Source organism: Rana temporaria, chromosome 3 (assembly GCF_905171775.1).
Source record: "Rana temporaria chromosome 3, aRanTem1.1, whole genome shotgun sequence".
NCBI classification, from domain to species: Eukaryota; Metazoa; Chordata; class Amphibia; order Anura; family Ranidae; genus Rana; species Rana temporaria.
Genome location: NC_053491.1, coordinates 206,777,905 through 206,793,459, shown reverse-complemented (window position 1 = coordinate 206,793,459; position 15,555 = coordinate 206,777,905). Strand labels below are relative to the sequence as shown.

Here is a 15,555-nt window from a genome sequence, read left to right as displayed (position 1 = left end):
ACTATAACTCTACCAAATGCCTTTGCAAACCATTTATTGCCTTGCAAACAGGGGCATAACTAGAAATCACAGGGCCCCATAGCAAAATGTTGTCTTCTTCCGTCCTCTCTCAGGCGTCCAATCACAGTGCCTGACGTTTCAGCCAATCAGGTGACCGGTAACAGATCCAGCAACCTGATTGTCTGGGAGGCGGATTCAGTGTTAGCAAAGCGATTTCCTTCGCTTTGCTAACACACAGCTGAGTAAACAAGCGAACACCCAGCATAATGCCTGCTGTTCACATTTTGGGCGCCTATTAGAGCCTATGGCTCTAATCAGGCACTTCCAAAAACACCCCCAGCGACCGTAGATAGATTCATGCAATGATCAAATCTATCTATGGTGATTAAAATGGTGCTGGAGAGAGGGGGCAGCGCTCCTGTACCCTTTATGGACGCACCGCCACTGAAACTTACATTCCTCATCCTCACCAGGCCCCACTCGGCTGCCGGCCCCATAGTGCCCGCAGCCGAGATGTGTTGCTGTATACTTATGTTTATGGTGCCTAAATAGTTCTATTAGGGTTTTTTCAAATAAGTTTGAGATGTGGAACCTAATCGCTACCCTACAGATATGGTAATTCATATATCCAACCATATAAAATAAATATTTTTGTTCAATAAAAGTTGTATACTTTTACCTTTAAAAAAAATCCTTAATTGTGCTTTTCTGTATACATATGTTTATGGTGCCTGAAAAATCCTATTCCTTTTTTTTTTTAACTGCTTTTTAATATGCTCAAAATTTGCTTATCCCAGAATTAAACTTTAAGGAATCCCTGTTTTACAATTTAAACTGTTCTAAGAATTATTTTCAAATACAAGCTATCTTTATTATTAGTTTTAGGAAAACAATGACTTATCCCCAAAATACATAGATATCTATAAGAAAGTCCAGCATGTGAAAGATACATTGTATAATAACCAATATGTGCTTTAAAGTGAAGAAAACTTTCATAACATGAAACATAATCCCAAATGGTATTGTTACATATAGAAACATTGAGGTTGATTTACTAAAATTGGAGCGTGCAACATCTAGTGCAGCTGTGCTGTTTAACCAATCGGCTTCTAACTTTAGCTTGTTCAATTAAGCTTTGACAAAAAAAAAAGCTGATTGGTTACTCTGCAGAGCTGCACCAGATTTTACACTCGCCACTTTTAGTAAATAAACCCTATTAGGTAGAGACCGGTCAATAAGCTTTGTGGTATAGAATGGAGAACGCTAAATATCCTGATGGTCATGAAAAATGCGGCATTGAGTTATGCATTGTATGAAATACTTTTTTCATAAGTATCAAACTGTATTCTGGTAAGACATGGTAGGGTATGTTACATAGTTACATAGTACAGTAGGTGAGGTTGAAAAAAGACACAAGTCCATCAAGCCCAACCTATGTGTGTGATCATATGTCAGTATTACATTGTATATCCCTGTATGTTGCGGTCATTCAGGTGCGTATCTAATAGTTGTTTTTAAACTATCGATGCACCCCGCTGAGACCACGCCTGTGGAAGGGAATTCCACATCCTTGCCGCTCTTACAGTTAAGTACCCTTTATGTCATTTAAGGTTAAACCTCTTTTCTTGTAATTTTAATGAGTGACGTGTCTTGTTAACCCTTTCCCGCCGAGCATACGCAGATATGCGTCCTCGGCTTTCAGGGGTTATACCGGGATGACGCTCAGGGTTCTTTCTAAGTTGCTTATGTTTCTAAACGGTAATAATTCAGTGTTTTCTTGAAAAGCATTAAGTCTTAAAAGAAAATGATTGATCCACCAGAGAAAAAAATATTCCTGGATAGGAATGCTGCAGTAAAGGAAAGGACCTAAATATATAAAGGCAGAGGTGAGTTTGTGAAGATTAGCTACCATTAGCTAGCTAAAGGGTCAGTGACACAAAATCAAAACTTTTAATATGTATGAATCATAGGCGAGCAGATTGAGGAGGAGTTCAAGTAAGGTGCTTATTTCTACATGAGTCAGATTGAATGTTAATGTGTATATAAAGCCCAACAATAAACGTATCTTTCTTTGGTCCCCTTTGGTGTGTTAAATAGAGAATTTTGTTGTATCTGTTGATTAAGTCCAAAAAAAAAACAATGTTGATCCTGCCAGAAATCTTCTAAACTGATAATTTTCTGTGCTCCCTACCTGTGCGGACTGGTGTCAGTCACATTATTACAGCGATCTCTGAGATCTACATAATCCTTTCCCTTATTGTTATGGAGAAAAAAGGGGAGGGAGGACAACACTGCTTCTCCTTAGATATAGTATGATGAGTGAGGCCCCGTACACACGTCCGAGCAACTCGACGGGCAAAACTCATAGTTTTGCTCGTCGAGTTCTGTGTGAAGCCGCCGAGGATCTTGGCGAGCCAACTTTCCTCATTGAACAACGAGGAAATAGAGAACATGTTCTCTATTTGGCTCGACGAGGAACTCGTCGGCTTCCTCAGCCGAAAGTGTACACACGCCGGGTTTCTCGGCAGAATTCAGCTCCGATCGAGTTTCTGGCTGAATTCTGCCGAGAAACTCGGTCGTGTGTACGGGGCCTGAGAGTTGTCAACCTAAGACTAGGTTCTGGTGCCATATGGTTTTTGGGTAGTCTAGATTAATAGAGATGTGTATATATATATATATATATATATATATATATATGTGTATGTATATATATATATATATATATATATATATATATATATATATATATATATATATATATATATATATATATATATATATATATATATAATGGCTGTGTCTGTGTATGAATATAGATATATATATTGTAATTATGAATATATTTCTCTTAGTAGTGGCTGAAGACATTTCAGTCAGAGTACATATAGTGTTATGGTTCATTTAGCATGCTAATTCATGGCATTTAGCACATCGCAAAGTTCCTTGTTTGTTACCAGACATTTTGGAGTCAGTGAATTAAACCACCTTATGTGATGGACCCCATGCTGGGATGTACAATCAAGATAGCCCCACCCTGTTTAAACCTGGGAAAGTTCACTTTAATCTGCTGCCGGATATAGTCACCAGGATTTGCATGAAAGGGGGCTGACTTATGTAGTCAGGCCTCCAATCCTGATCCTAGCTAGGCCAACCAATGGGACATCAGCATAGAGAGATATACTCAACTGCAGAGGGAAAGGGAGCGCACTTTTTTTAGGAAGCATCACTTTATGAAAGGATGACTTGATGGAGAGATGGCCTGAAGGCATGGGTCTTAAAAGGGTAACTATGGTATAGGCCTGTGATAATTGCATGTAGCAACTGCACACACTTGTAATCTAATGTTTTAGAGGAATATACTCTAGATTCCTTCATGTAAATGTATGTATTTTAACCTACGGTCTTGTTTGAGACTATAGATAGGTTCTGTGTGTTAGATAGACTAATAGCTATTTCTCTAATAAATGTGTGTTATGTTAAAGCTTTCGCTCTGGACAATAGAACTCTCTTATTTCAACCATATATCATATATGTGAGATATTACATTTTAAATATACAATTACTTTGTAACATTTGGCGACCACGGATATATGTACAGACTGAAAGTATTTAATAATAACAAATATTTAGGGAAAATTTAGGCAAATATTTTGTTGTTGTTTTTTTTTTATTAGTGGCTATACACCCCCGGCAATTTTTTTAAGGTTAGTAGGAATTCAAACTGAGTCAGTTTATCCTATCTAGCTAGGGAAAATATAGGTAAATATTTTTCCTTTTATTAGTGGGTATAGCCTCTAAGGTTATTTTTTGTGTGTGTTTGTTTCATTAATATCCCAAAATCATAATTGATAAAGTATCTTGGATGTACCATTATAAGCGGTCAATTTAATGGAGGAGATACCGGGATAGAAACATCTTTGACACACTGAAAGAGTTGGTCATTGGTTTTGTGGGGAAAAAATAAATGATTATTGTTTTTTGCAATTTATACAATTTTGTTTAAGACACAGAAACGTGCTGGTTGTCTGTTGTCTGTAGAAAGACACTGAAATAGTTGTCTGGACTTTTGATGTTCAAAGAATTCAACAAGTTTTTGTTTTATTTAAATCGTATGTCCACTAACATTGAAATTTTGAGGACATTGGAAATCTACAAAAGATTTTGTTTTTTTAACTTAGGTTTTATTGTTAACGGTGGGAAGTTACAAGTAGTAATATTCTCATTGTTGTTAGTTAAAGTACAAGACTGTGGAAGGCTTGCAACTGAAACTAATATCTGCTAAAGATTTTTAGGGTAAAATAAGGTGCATTTAGCATACTGTATTTTATACCTTGAATTTTTTTTTTTAAGGATAAACCCTACCAAGTACTAATAATTTAATAATCTAAGTTGGTGGGAGATTTTTTTTTTAAACTGAATTGGGTGTAGCATTTTAGCTGCCCCGCCTCTGTACTGCCTCCTAGCTTGGTGGCCATCTGTAAGCCTGGGGGCCCTATAATCTTCTATTGCCCAGGGGCCCCATGAGTTGTCAGTCCGCCCCTGCACACACCTCTTCCTGTTCTTCAGCTCCGGTGACCGATTGCGGGACACCGGCGGCGATCGGGTCCGCGGGTCCCGCGGGCACGGTCACGGAGCTTAGGTCCGGGTCATGAGCGTGCCGCCTGCTTAAGATTGTGCCCAGCCATGCCATTCTGTCCTTAAAGGGGTTGTAAAGGTTTGGCTTTTATTTTCTAAATAGGTGCTTTTAAGCTAGTGCATTGTTGGTTCACTTACCTTTTCCTTTGATTTTCCTTCTAAATGTTTTTTTTCTTTGTTTGAATTTCTCACTTCCTGTTTCTCCTCAGTAAGCTTTCCACCATCATCCGGGCGGTGGAAAGTCATTTAGAACAGCTTACTGAGCACCTTACTGAGGAGGAACAAGAAGTGAGAAATTCAGACAAAGAAAACAAAGAAAACAAAACATTTCGAAGGGTAATTGAGGGAAAAGGTAAGTGAACCAACAATGCACTAGCTTAAAGTAACCGATTCAGAAAATAAAAAACAAACCTTTACAACGCCTTTAAGTGGTTAAAGTATAACTAAAGGAAACGTTTCTTCTTTTTTTGTGAGGTATTGGAACACATATTAGGTTTTTAGTGCTGTCTGTGTCTTCCTATAATTAGGGAGATTCACCCTCTCAATTTGTGCTGTATACCGTTATCATTGAAAGTGAAAGTAAGCAATTTTTGGGTTATCCCCAGAAAGAGGGGACATTTTCCAATGGGGACACTAGTTCTGGTGACCTGGGGGACCCCAAGGGATTCCTCCAATTTGCAGGGATTTTCCTTCACTTCCTGTTTTCACATTGGGACACAAAGTAAAGGTAAATCTCCCCAATGGGACACGGAATGCAAAAAAAACTCTATCCAAAATTAAAGAGAAAGTTTTGCCTTTAATTACACTTTCAAGCAGCCTTTCTAAGCCTTTTCAACACAGAAGAACCCTTAAAATATGTTTCCAGTTTTAGGAAACCCCTCCTAAAAATTACTATATCTACAACCCATAATTAGGGATGAGCTTTATGTTCGAACAGCGAACAATTTGGGGTGTTCGCGGCAAATTCGAAAAAGCCGTGGAATACCCTTTAAAAGTCTATGGGAGAACACAAAAGTGTTAATTTTAAAGGTTAATATGCAAGTTATTGTCATAAAAAGTTTTGGGGACCCAGGTCCTGCCCCAGGGGACATGTATCAATGCAAAAAAAGTTTTAAAAACGACCGCTTTTTCGGGATCAGTGATTTTAACAATGTTTAAAGTGAAACAATAAAAGTGAAATATTCCTTTAAATGTCGTACCTGGCGGGTGTCTAAAGTATGCATTTAAAGTAGCGCGTGTTTCCTGTTTTTTAACTGTCTCTGCACAAAATGTCACTTCTGAAGGAAAAAAAGTAATTTAAAAATACTAGTGGCTATTCATGAATTGTCGCGTCCCAATGATGTGGACGAGTGACCCCCGCCCCGTTCTGATGTAACGGGGGTTTTCGGCGGCTTCCCCGTGGTGCCACGGGCCACCCTGAAGAATCTGGTATGGATTTTTTGGGGGAACCCCACGTAATTTTTTTTTAATGACGCGGGGTTCCTGTTAATAACCATACCAGACCTGAAGGGCCTGATATGGAATTTGGGGGAAGCCCCACACATTTTTTTTTCAGTTCCCTGCACAAAATGTAATTTTTGAAGAAAAAAAAGTAATTTAAAACTACTCGCGCTATTGAATGAATTGTTGGGTCCCTGCTATACAGATGAAAGTCATTCATACCAGACCCAAAGGGCCTGGTAATGGACTGGGGGGGGGACCCCTGTCATTTTTTTTCAATTACTTTTCTCTGTATTGCCGGGACCGACAATTCATGAATAGCCGCAAGTAGTTTTTAATGACTTTTTTTCCTTCAGAAATTACATTTTGTGCAGGGACAGTTCTGAACACGGGAAACATGCGCTACTTTACATGCATACCTTAGACACCCCCAGGTTAGAAATTAAAAAGTAATATTTCACTTTTATTGTTTCACAATTAAAATCACTGCTACCAAAAAAACTGCAGTTTTTTTTTTAAAAAATGCATTGAAACATGTCCCCCGGGGCAGGACCCGGGTCCCCAAACACTTTTTATGACAATAACTTGCATATTAGCCTTTAAAATTTGCACTTTTGATTTCTCACGTTCGAGTCCCATAGATTTTAACGGTGTTTGAATTGAATGTTAGCGTGAACTTTGGTGTGTTCGGAGTTCGCATGTTCTGGATGCGAACCGAACCAGGGGGTGCTCGATTCATCCCTACCCATAGGATTGCTCCTTATACTTGTGTTCACTGGGAAGAATTACCCCCTTATAGATAGCTAAAAAGATGAATGGTGTCAATGGGAACTTGTCAGTGGGAAGCTAGCTCTAAAAATAATTGTTAAAAAGTAAAGCATCCCCACTACATATGACATAAGTAATAAGGGATTAAATCATTGTGATATGCATGTACTTTGCATTATGTTTGGAGTGACTGGAAGTTTTTTTTGCAGCAAATTATGCATATGCTTGTATATTCACAAAAGAAGTCTCTAAAAATATGTCAAAATGACAGGAGAAAATAAGTATGAGGGTTCTTCAAAATGTTTCCGCACTTTTTTTTATAATTTTCGCAGTCATATTCATCATAGTGGGACAAATCTTATACTAAACTGCAAGGTCAGCCGGCTTGCCAAAACATACTATTCACATGATACTCTCAGACTACTATTCCCGCCATCACCGTTTCCAATAAAGATATAAACGTGCAGAAACATTTTGAAGACCCCTCATATATTTTAATGTTTGTTTTTTTCTTTGCATGTGATTAGGAATTCTTTGTGAAGTGAACCTTTACCTCATGCACTAAGCTCTGGAGCAACTTGCAAATTACACAGTCTGTTTGCCTTAACCCCCCTGGCGGAATTCCCGAGTCTGGCTCGGGGTGGAAATTCTGGACCAAAAGCGATAACCCAGAGCCAGACTCAGGGCCGCCTCGCAGAGTCCACAGGCACAAGTTACTTACCTTGTCCCTGAATCCTGGGATGCCTCCCCGCTGTGTGATCGAGCGGTGTCCTCCTCGCTCGAATCACAGTGCCGAATGCCGCCAAGCTCCATTCCCTGCGACATTACGACGCACGGGGGCGGAGATCGGCGACAAATTTAAAAAAGTAAATAATCACAATCCATACAGTATACTGTAATCTTATAGATTACAGTACTGTATGTAAAAAACACACACCCATTGTCCCTAGTGGTCTGCCCAGTGTCCTACATGCACTTTTATATAATATCTGCCTGGAAACTGGAGATTGTCCATAGCAACCAAAAAGTGTCCCTTTATGTCAAAAGTGTTTTAAACCAGCTAAAACACAGCTATAATAAATTCTAATAATAAATAAATTAGAATCACTTGCAGAATTGAGCGATAGCGATTTGTGGGGAAATCCGTAATCAAAAAAATGTAAATTAATCATTTTTATTATTATTATTATTATATTATTTGTTATACTTATTTAGATTTATTTATTGTATTATAATTTAGGATTTTGTGTTTCAAATTTTATTATACCCGGGATGTCTACTAGACTCTTGTTTGGACAGATTTAAGTGAGTTATTTCTAAGAATTACAGGCCTACAATATAAAACGCCAAATTTCCATGAAAAATAATGGTACCACTTTCAGCACCTAAAATCTGAATTCATCATACCGCCAGGCAGGTTAAAGAGGTTGTAAACCTCCAGAAAAAAAACCCTGCAAGACAATAATTGTAACATAAATGTAAGAGTAGGATAGTTTTGCCTTAGCGAGATGTGATGTAATTTAATTCTGGGTTATTAAAGATATATTATTCAGTAATCAGTCATACACATATGTTCTTCCATTAGCATTTGAAATGGACAGGGGCAGCTCCTAGAATAGAGATGACACCTAGATGCCAATAAAAGTCTCCCATCCGCGTAAACAAAGATTGCCACCTTCCTGAAGCCTCAAAAGAAAGTTCTAGCCAGTGTGGCTACAAATATCAGCAAGGGGGCAGGAGAAGGCCCCAGAAGGTCTGCAAGCTTTGATTGGTATCAACAGATCAAAGGAATCAATTTTATCTCTCATAAAAGCTAAAATATTAGTGGCAGAGAGATGTAAAAAAATCCTTTTGATTGTAGATATTGAGCTCTACAAGTGCATGGAAATCTGTATTTGAAGCGATCAGCGCCGTTCTGGGCCAATTAGACTCTGGTCGTTTCAGAACAGGAAACATCCTGTGGGCTGAGACGGGGACATTTCCCCAGGGTTAATTGGCCAAGGGTAATTGCACTGAATGTTGGCAGATTGCATGAATTTGGTGAACTAGCAAATCTGCCAGACGGAAATCTGTGTGTGCGTGGTGGCCCAAAAGACCAGTGTGTGGACAAACTGTTGGGTAGTGGCAGGCTATCGGTTGTTGTGTGTCTGGTGTGTGGGTGTGTGTGCTGTGGGAAGTATTATTTACAATTATAATATAGGTGTTGCGCTTATATTAACTGAGTTCCTATAAGTACAATAGTGCAAATTGATACCTGGTACACACCCTAATTAGGAGGTATCATATCATGCAAAAATAATGAAAGAAACCAACAATAAAAAATAAAAAAATATTATTAAAGATGAGAACACAGTCTCATGCTTCTTGTATATAAGTCAATAATGTCACGCTTAGTGTCAGCATGAAACCTTCAGAGAAAGGAAACTTCACAATCACTGGAATATGTGAACAAGAAAACTAGTCCTAAGCTGTATTCAGTGCAATGTACTTCACCCCCTGGTTCTCCTATTCATTCAGGGTGGTTCAGCTCATGTCAGGAGAAAAAAGAAAACAGACATAGTGCAAAAACATATGGGCAGATAAAAGAAAAACTTGGCAATACAGCGATTGCACTCACTATACACCCGATCAAAGAAAGCTCAGCTGTAAAATCAAAAAGATGCCGCTCAGTGCTTGCGATCTCCTCAGACAGACGGATCTCCCGTCGATCGCGTCACTAGGTTCCTCCCCCACGCGTTGCGTCACTCGACACGTGACTTATTCATGGGTTCATGTGCTGTGGGAAGAGTGATTAACACTGGGATTCTAGCTTGTAGGATAGCTGGAAGAACCCTAGAAGTGTGTGCTAATTGCTAGACTGCTCCCAAACCCTTAGAGTGCACCAGATTGTATGTAAGGTTCATATCTGCCTGTGTGTGGTCAGCCAGCTGGATTGGATTGGAGACTCTCTCTAGTGGTGGTCAGAGGTAGTGTGGGCTGTGAAGGTTTATCAAAGCCAGTCTTACTCAGTATAAGTTCCCCCTTATTCCCTCATATCCCCCAAATCATGAAACCACGTCCCAGTTAGCTAGTGGGCTAGTGGACATGCGTATCAATGACAATAATGTATATGTATTAACGTTCTAATACACCCTGCCCTCTATCTACAGTCTAAACATATGTATTTTTCTTGTTGGTGAAGTTTCTTGCATACAATGTAGATTCACTGAGCTATAGTATGTGTTGGAGCTCTAATTAACAGGTCTGGGATATAAAATGGATGTAGGTTTTTAGAACTGTCATATGCAGTGACGAAAAGATGCCATAGTCAATGCTAAATTGAATCTACATATTCAATAAACAGGGCTATATTAATTTATTTCTCAGAGTCAACACTTCATTCTGGTTATATGAGGAATAAGTGTCAAGGTGTCAACAAATGTAGCAATATAATTATGCAGGCAGTAAAAAGATCATAAAGATAATATGGCTCGTTCATTATAATGCATATAATTTTCACTGCACAAAGCAAAAATGAAACCCATAAATAGAAAATTATAATGTGGAGAGAAAAAATAAATGTCATTTCATAATATATTCTAAGTATGTGTTTATGTATGTCATCATAGGTGAATAAAGCAAGATTTCCATACTGGAAAATTACTCTGCTAAATGTATGCAATCTTATAAACAATCTTAATACCCAAGCAGAAGAAACAGGGGACACCGGAGAAGATGATCTCTTGATGAGAAAACAGTATCCTACATCTATGGATGGATTTAATTTGGAAGCAATGCTGACCACATTCCAGCTTCAGAAAATTTGCCAAAGCAGAGTCTTTCAACACTGGGAGGTATGGTAAATTCAGTTACTTCAATGTAGGATAAACTAACAACTGTAGAATCTCTCATTCATGTATAAGCTTTTGGTTCAGGTTGAGCATGGGTTCACTCACAGCTCATCGATTGGCAGTTTACAGACCCAGTAAACTATTCCAGCTGTTTGTAGCTTTATAAAAACTGCAATAACTTTTGTGTTCCACCATAACCTTAAATAATGTGAGTGGGCAATACTCAAAACCCCCCCCCAAAAAAAAATGTATCCAGTGCTAACCAAAGCCTACATTTCTACAAAGCATTTTACCATAAACAAAACTGTGAAAAAAAAATGGCATGCAATAATAGTTTTCCACAAAAAATAATATATATATATATATATATATATATATATATATATATATATATATATATATATATATATATATATATATATATATATATATATATATTAACTGCAATATCCTTTTTTAAATTGATCTTTAAGTATTTTCGTATTTTTTTTTTTTTTTGAGGGGCATTATGTTTTATTCTAATACATTGTAGGTGTACATTGTAGTGGCGTGAACTTGGGACTGACACAAAGTTGCCCTTTGTTTGCAGCACATCATTGTATATTTGTATTGTTTGGAAACGGTCCCTGTATTACTTTGGTGTGATTTCAGTGCTATTTTGGCCCCATAGAATATGCAAACCTTATCAAAGGTGTATCCAAGTAGCACTACATGATCACACTGTAATTCGGACCAAATCGGATTGCGGCAGTGTGAACCTTGCCTCAAAGTCTCAAAAAATGAAACTTAATCTCCTAAAAAGGTGAAAAGTGGACAAAATCCATTACAGAAGGGATCAGACAGGTGAATGGCAAAGGATTAAAATGGTGAAATGCAGGGAGTAAGGGATAGCTTATTTTTTTATTTTTAATAATAATAATATAAAAGTAACATTTTGTTACACATTAAACAAATTCAGAAATTGTGAATCCTTTTATAACAAAACAAAAAACAAATCAAATGATGTTTTATTTATAGAGAAATTTAGAGAAAGGTAACTGAAATGTACCAAACTGACAGTCTTTTGATCTTATTTATATCTGTAGTGATATCATACATTAATGCAAAGTGATTGATTATTTGATAGCTCTTGAGCTCTGCGATCTCCAATAATCATTACAGAAATGAATATAATAATTGCATGTGACCTATGTCTGATTTTTTCCTTCACAAATTAATAATATATAATGATTTCAAATTTCCCGAGGCACCTGCTAGCTTCTAAAAAAGAAATTATACACTAGATAATATTCTTCTTATCTAGAGTTTGAGGCATGCAGCAGTATAAACTCCAATACTGTCACTCTTGCATTTAAAACACCATTATGCGATATTAATATATCAGAGCAAAATCTGTGTTTATTTCAAACACCAAGTCTGAAATTAGCTATACACACTTGGATGTTGGGATTCTGTTGTAATATTCCGCTAGAGGACATCAAAGTTATAGAGCTTTTGGCTTGAATACTTTTGGACAATGGCAACTGGTGCTCCATTTTTTAAGGGGGGGGGGAGAGCGGCAAACAAACCAACCCTCGGGTCGGTCAACCAGTCAAAATTCCCTAGTGCCCACCCATCGCTCGGTAGATAGGCAAGCCCCACACTTACCTCAACTAGGTCACGGGCTGTGTCTCCCTGGTGTCTCCTTCTCGGTTTCTCCTCCTTGTGGTATCTCCTCCATGGCATCTCCTCCTCGATGGCTTCCTTTTGCGTCTTCTCCTCAGAGGCCAATACGGTTGCTTCTCCTCTCGGCCAATTGGGTCTCAGAGGATGCATCCGGAGCCCACCTAGGTGTGTTGCAACAGCAAATATGATCCTCCTCCTGGTCGGGAAACAGATATGAAACCCATTTCCCGATTGGCCAAAACATCAGGCGATCCTATTGGAGCAGAGAGGAGACCCACCACAGAGAGGACTCCAGGAGAGGCCACCGGAGCCCACCACACTGGAAGATGGCCACAGCAGCTCCGACCTCTGCTCTCACTGCCCGCATCCACAGTAGGGACATCGGGTGGTGGAGGGGGTGTTAGTGGCGCCCCACGCGTGGAAGGACACACAGACATACAGTTATATACACATATATATAATAATTCTGTCAATTAAATCCTGAGTTTTTTTAAAGCTCTGCTCCACAGCTCAGCTCTGTCTGGCAAGGTAGAATGCCTAATTTTTCTCCACTGTATTTAAGTTACTCTTGCATGTCTTGACTCTCCTGTAGCTCCTGATTATAATCATAGTTGTCAAACACAAGGCCCGCGGGCTGAACCCGGCCCTCCAGGCCATTTTATGTGGCCCTCGCACCGCCAGCTCTCCTCTGGTTCTCCTCCGGACCCTTACTTTCTGCTTTTAAACAATGCATTCAGTTTCTCCCCAGCAGCAGCATAAGGATAGGGAAGTGCACTGTGATGTAAGGGAGGGTGGGGGGCTCAACTTCTGATGGTGGGGTGGCTCTTGACATCTAATGTAATGGGAGGGGATGAATTGGACATCTAATCTTACACATACAACCGCCCCTTTTGAGGGCAAATATAATGCTGATGCGGCCCATGGTGAAATTGAATTTGACACCCTTGACGTAGAAGGAGAAGAAAAGGATTGATGAGCCCATCTCTCTGTCAGTCTCCTGTCTTCTCACATCAGCATGCCCCCTGTTACAGCAAAACTGATTGGCTAATCCCTCTTCTAGTCTGAGCCCTGCTATATAAGGAATTGAAAGAGGTACCTAGACTATTTAAATTTAAAAAAAAAAGGTTATTACTGAAAATAGAGCTGCATTAATGTATGTCTTATATTAATTTAAAACATATGCTCACCTAAAATATACTAGATTTCCCCTAAATACTCAAACTAATTAAAATACAACACAGATTATGCTTTAATGAACTGAACTTTATGATAATAATAATAATGTATAAAGGATCTGAGAACTCTGTACCAGTGACTGGTAATTTTCTAATTTTTGGAGAACAGACAATTTTTTTATTTAACGGGCTAACACAAACCAACCCCCCTTTTTTTCCCCTAGCTAATTCAGCAAGATTACTTGGATTCCACCAACTCAAACAGTGAAAATGAAGATGTTGTAAAGAGGAAAAGCCCCTATATTTTTAAACGACAGTCACATATAAGCAAAGCAAGAAGACCCTACATATTGAAAAGAGGCACTTATTACTAATCAATATAAATCATTAATATGTGTTCAATTTATAAGTAAATGTGATTTATGGTTATTTTCCTTACTATTAAAGCTATATTTGTGTCATAAATATATTGAAAAATGATTGTCCTTAATATATAGTAAATGTGTTTTTATTCATGTTATTCTTAAATGTGATTTTTTTTATATACATAAAAAAATATATGGACTTTTGCATTTAAAATAAATATCACTTATCTGCATGATGGTGATCCCAATAGTCAGTAATACGCATAATTTGTCCTGAATAATGACTGTTATTAATATTCAATGCTGAGCAAGAGTGAACTGGATGTGGGGACTAGTTGAATTGTTGGAAGCAAGCTTTTCTTTTCTCCAATTTTCTCAAATTTACCCAGCTAGCCCACTTCCTATAGGGCCAGAGTTTCATGGACACACCCCCTAGGAGTGCATCATCACACAACTCATGCCCACAGTATGACATGAGATCAATTCCCACCAGGAGGAAGGACAACTGACTGCTGAAGAAGAGGAATAACCCAAACTGGCTTGAAAACAGCAGATATTTGTTTTTAATTTTTTTTAAAGGGCTTCATAGAGGAAGGGTGGGGTGTTGTTTGGAAGTTGGACAAGTTGGATCTGGATATATCTTGCAAGTGCTATTGAAGTCTGGAAGCCACAGGAAGGGTTATTTGCTTATTTATGTCTTGGGGAACAATAAAAGGAAACATAATTACCCAATCCTCCACTCCTCCCCACAGCTAGATCAAGCTCTAGTGCTTCTGCACCCTTGCACTCTAGTGGTCTAAGGTCTTGACATCTTTAAGACCAGAGTAGGGTCCACCACTGGATCATGGTGCTCCTATCCCCTGAGAAAAATGGGCTATTAGCCTTTGCAGTGCAGGACAGCCCCACTGAAAGGAATAATTTGTATCTACCTGGAGCTGGCCATTAAATAGTGGCTCAGTAATTATACAAAATACTGGTAAATCCTGGTGCCTGTGTCTTGGATCTGTTCACATTTTGACTTGCTACAAACTTACAATGTTGCAGTCTAATCATAAGTGAAGAGGGCACTGAAAAACACTTTCTCTTGTCTGCAACAGACTGTTGGCATAAGCTAACCTATGCAATGTCACTGGAGACCATGGGCTGCTTTTTAATAAAAAGGTAGCACTTTTGTGACCAATGTTACTGTATGTGGTAACATGTCAAGAATTTTAGATGTGTAAAATTGAAAAATTTACCACTAAAAGGGTATTTTCATCAATTGTAGAGAAATTGAGCAGCAACTGAGAAATATTATAGTGATATAACAAAGATTAAATGTTATAGATGGTAAAAAAAATGCTTAGCTTTAAATAAAGCCCAGCAGACCCTGCCACTTTTCAGCTTGGTAAACCTCTCGTGGTTCCCAGCGATAAGGAGATTCCCTTTCAAGATACTTGTTGGACATCCCTTGCCAGAGCTGTATCATATGTAGCTTAAATAGGCTAACATCAGCTCAGATTCGCCAGAAATGTTGTATTTTTATTGATTTGAATAGCATTTGATTCACATTTGTGTTTATAGATCATCATTATTTTCACTTATATGATTTTATATTTGATGGTATATTAGAATAGCACTAGCACTGTTTTTTTAAGTATCACATTGGTCACAGTTGATTTGCATCAATGAAACAGC

The 15,555-nt window shown here is 38.3% G+C and overlaps 1 protein-coding gene across 1 annotated transcript in view; it reads left to right on the top strand.

The window, feature by feature from the left end:
• NTS (neurotensin) overlaps positions 1–13,980 on the top strand; it is a 44,227-nt gene extending 30,247 nt beyond the window's left edge. The window contains exons 3-4 of the mRNA XM_040344171.1: positions 10,452–10,676; positions 13,738–13,980. Of these exons, the coding sequence (XP_040200105.1) occupies positions 10,452–10,676; positions 13,738–13,887 (375 nt within the window). The 3' untranslated portion in view covers positions 13,888–13,980. The remainder of the gene's footprint in view (positions 1–10,451; positions 10,677–13,737) is intronic.
• Positions 13,981–15,555: the final 1,575 nt, after the last annotated feature.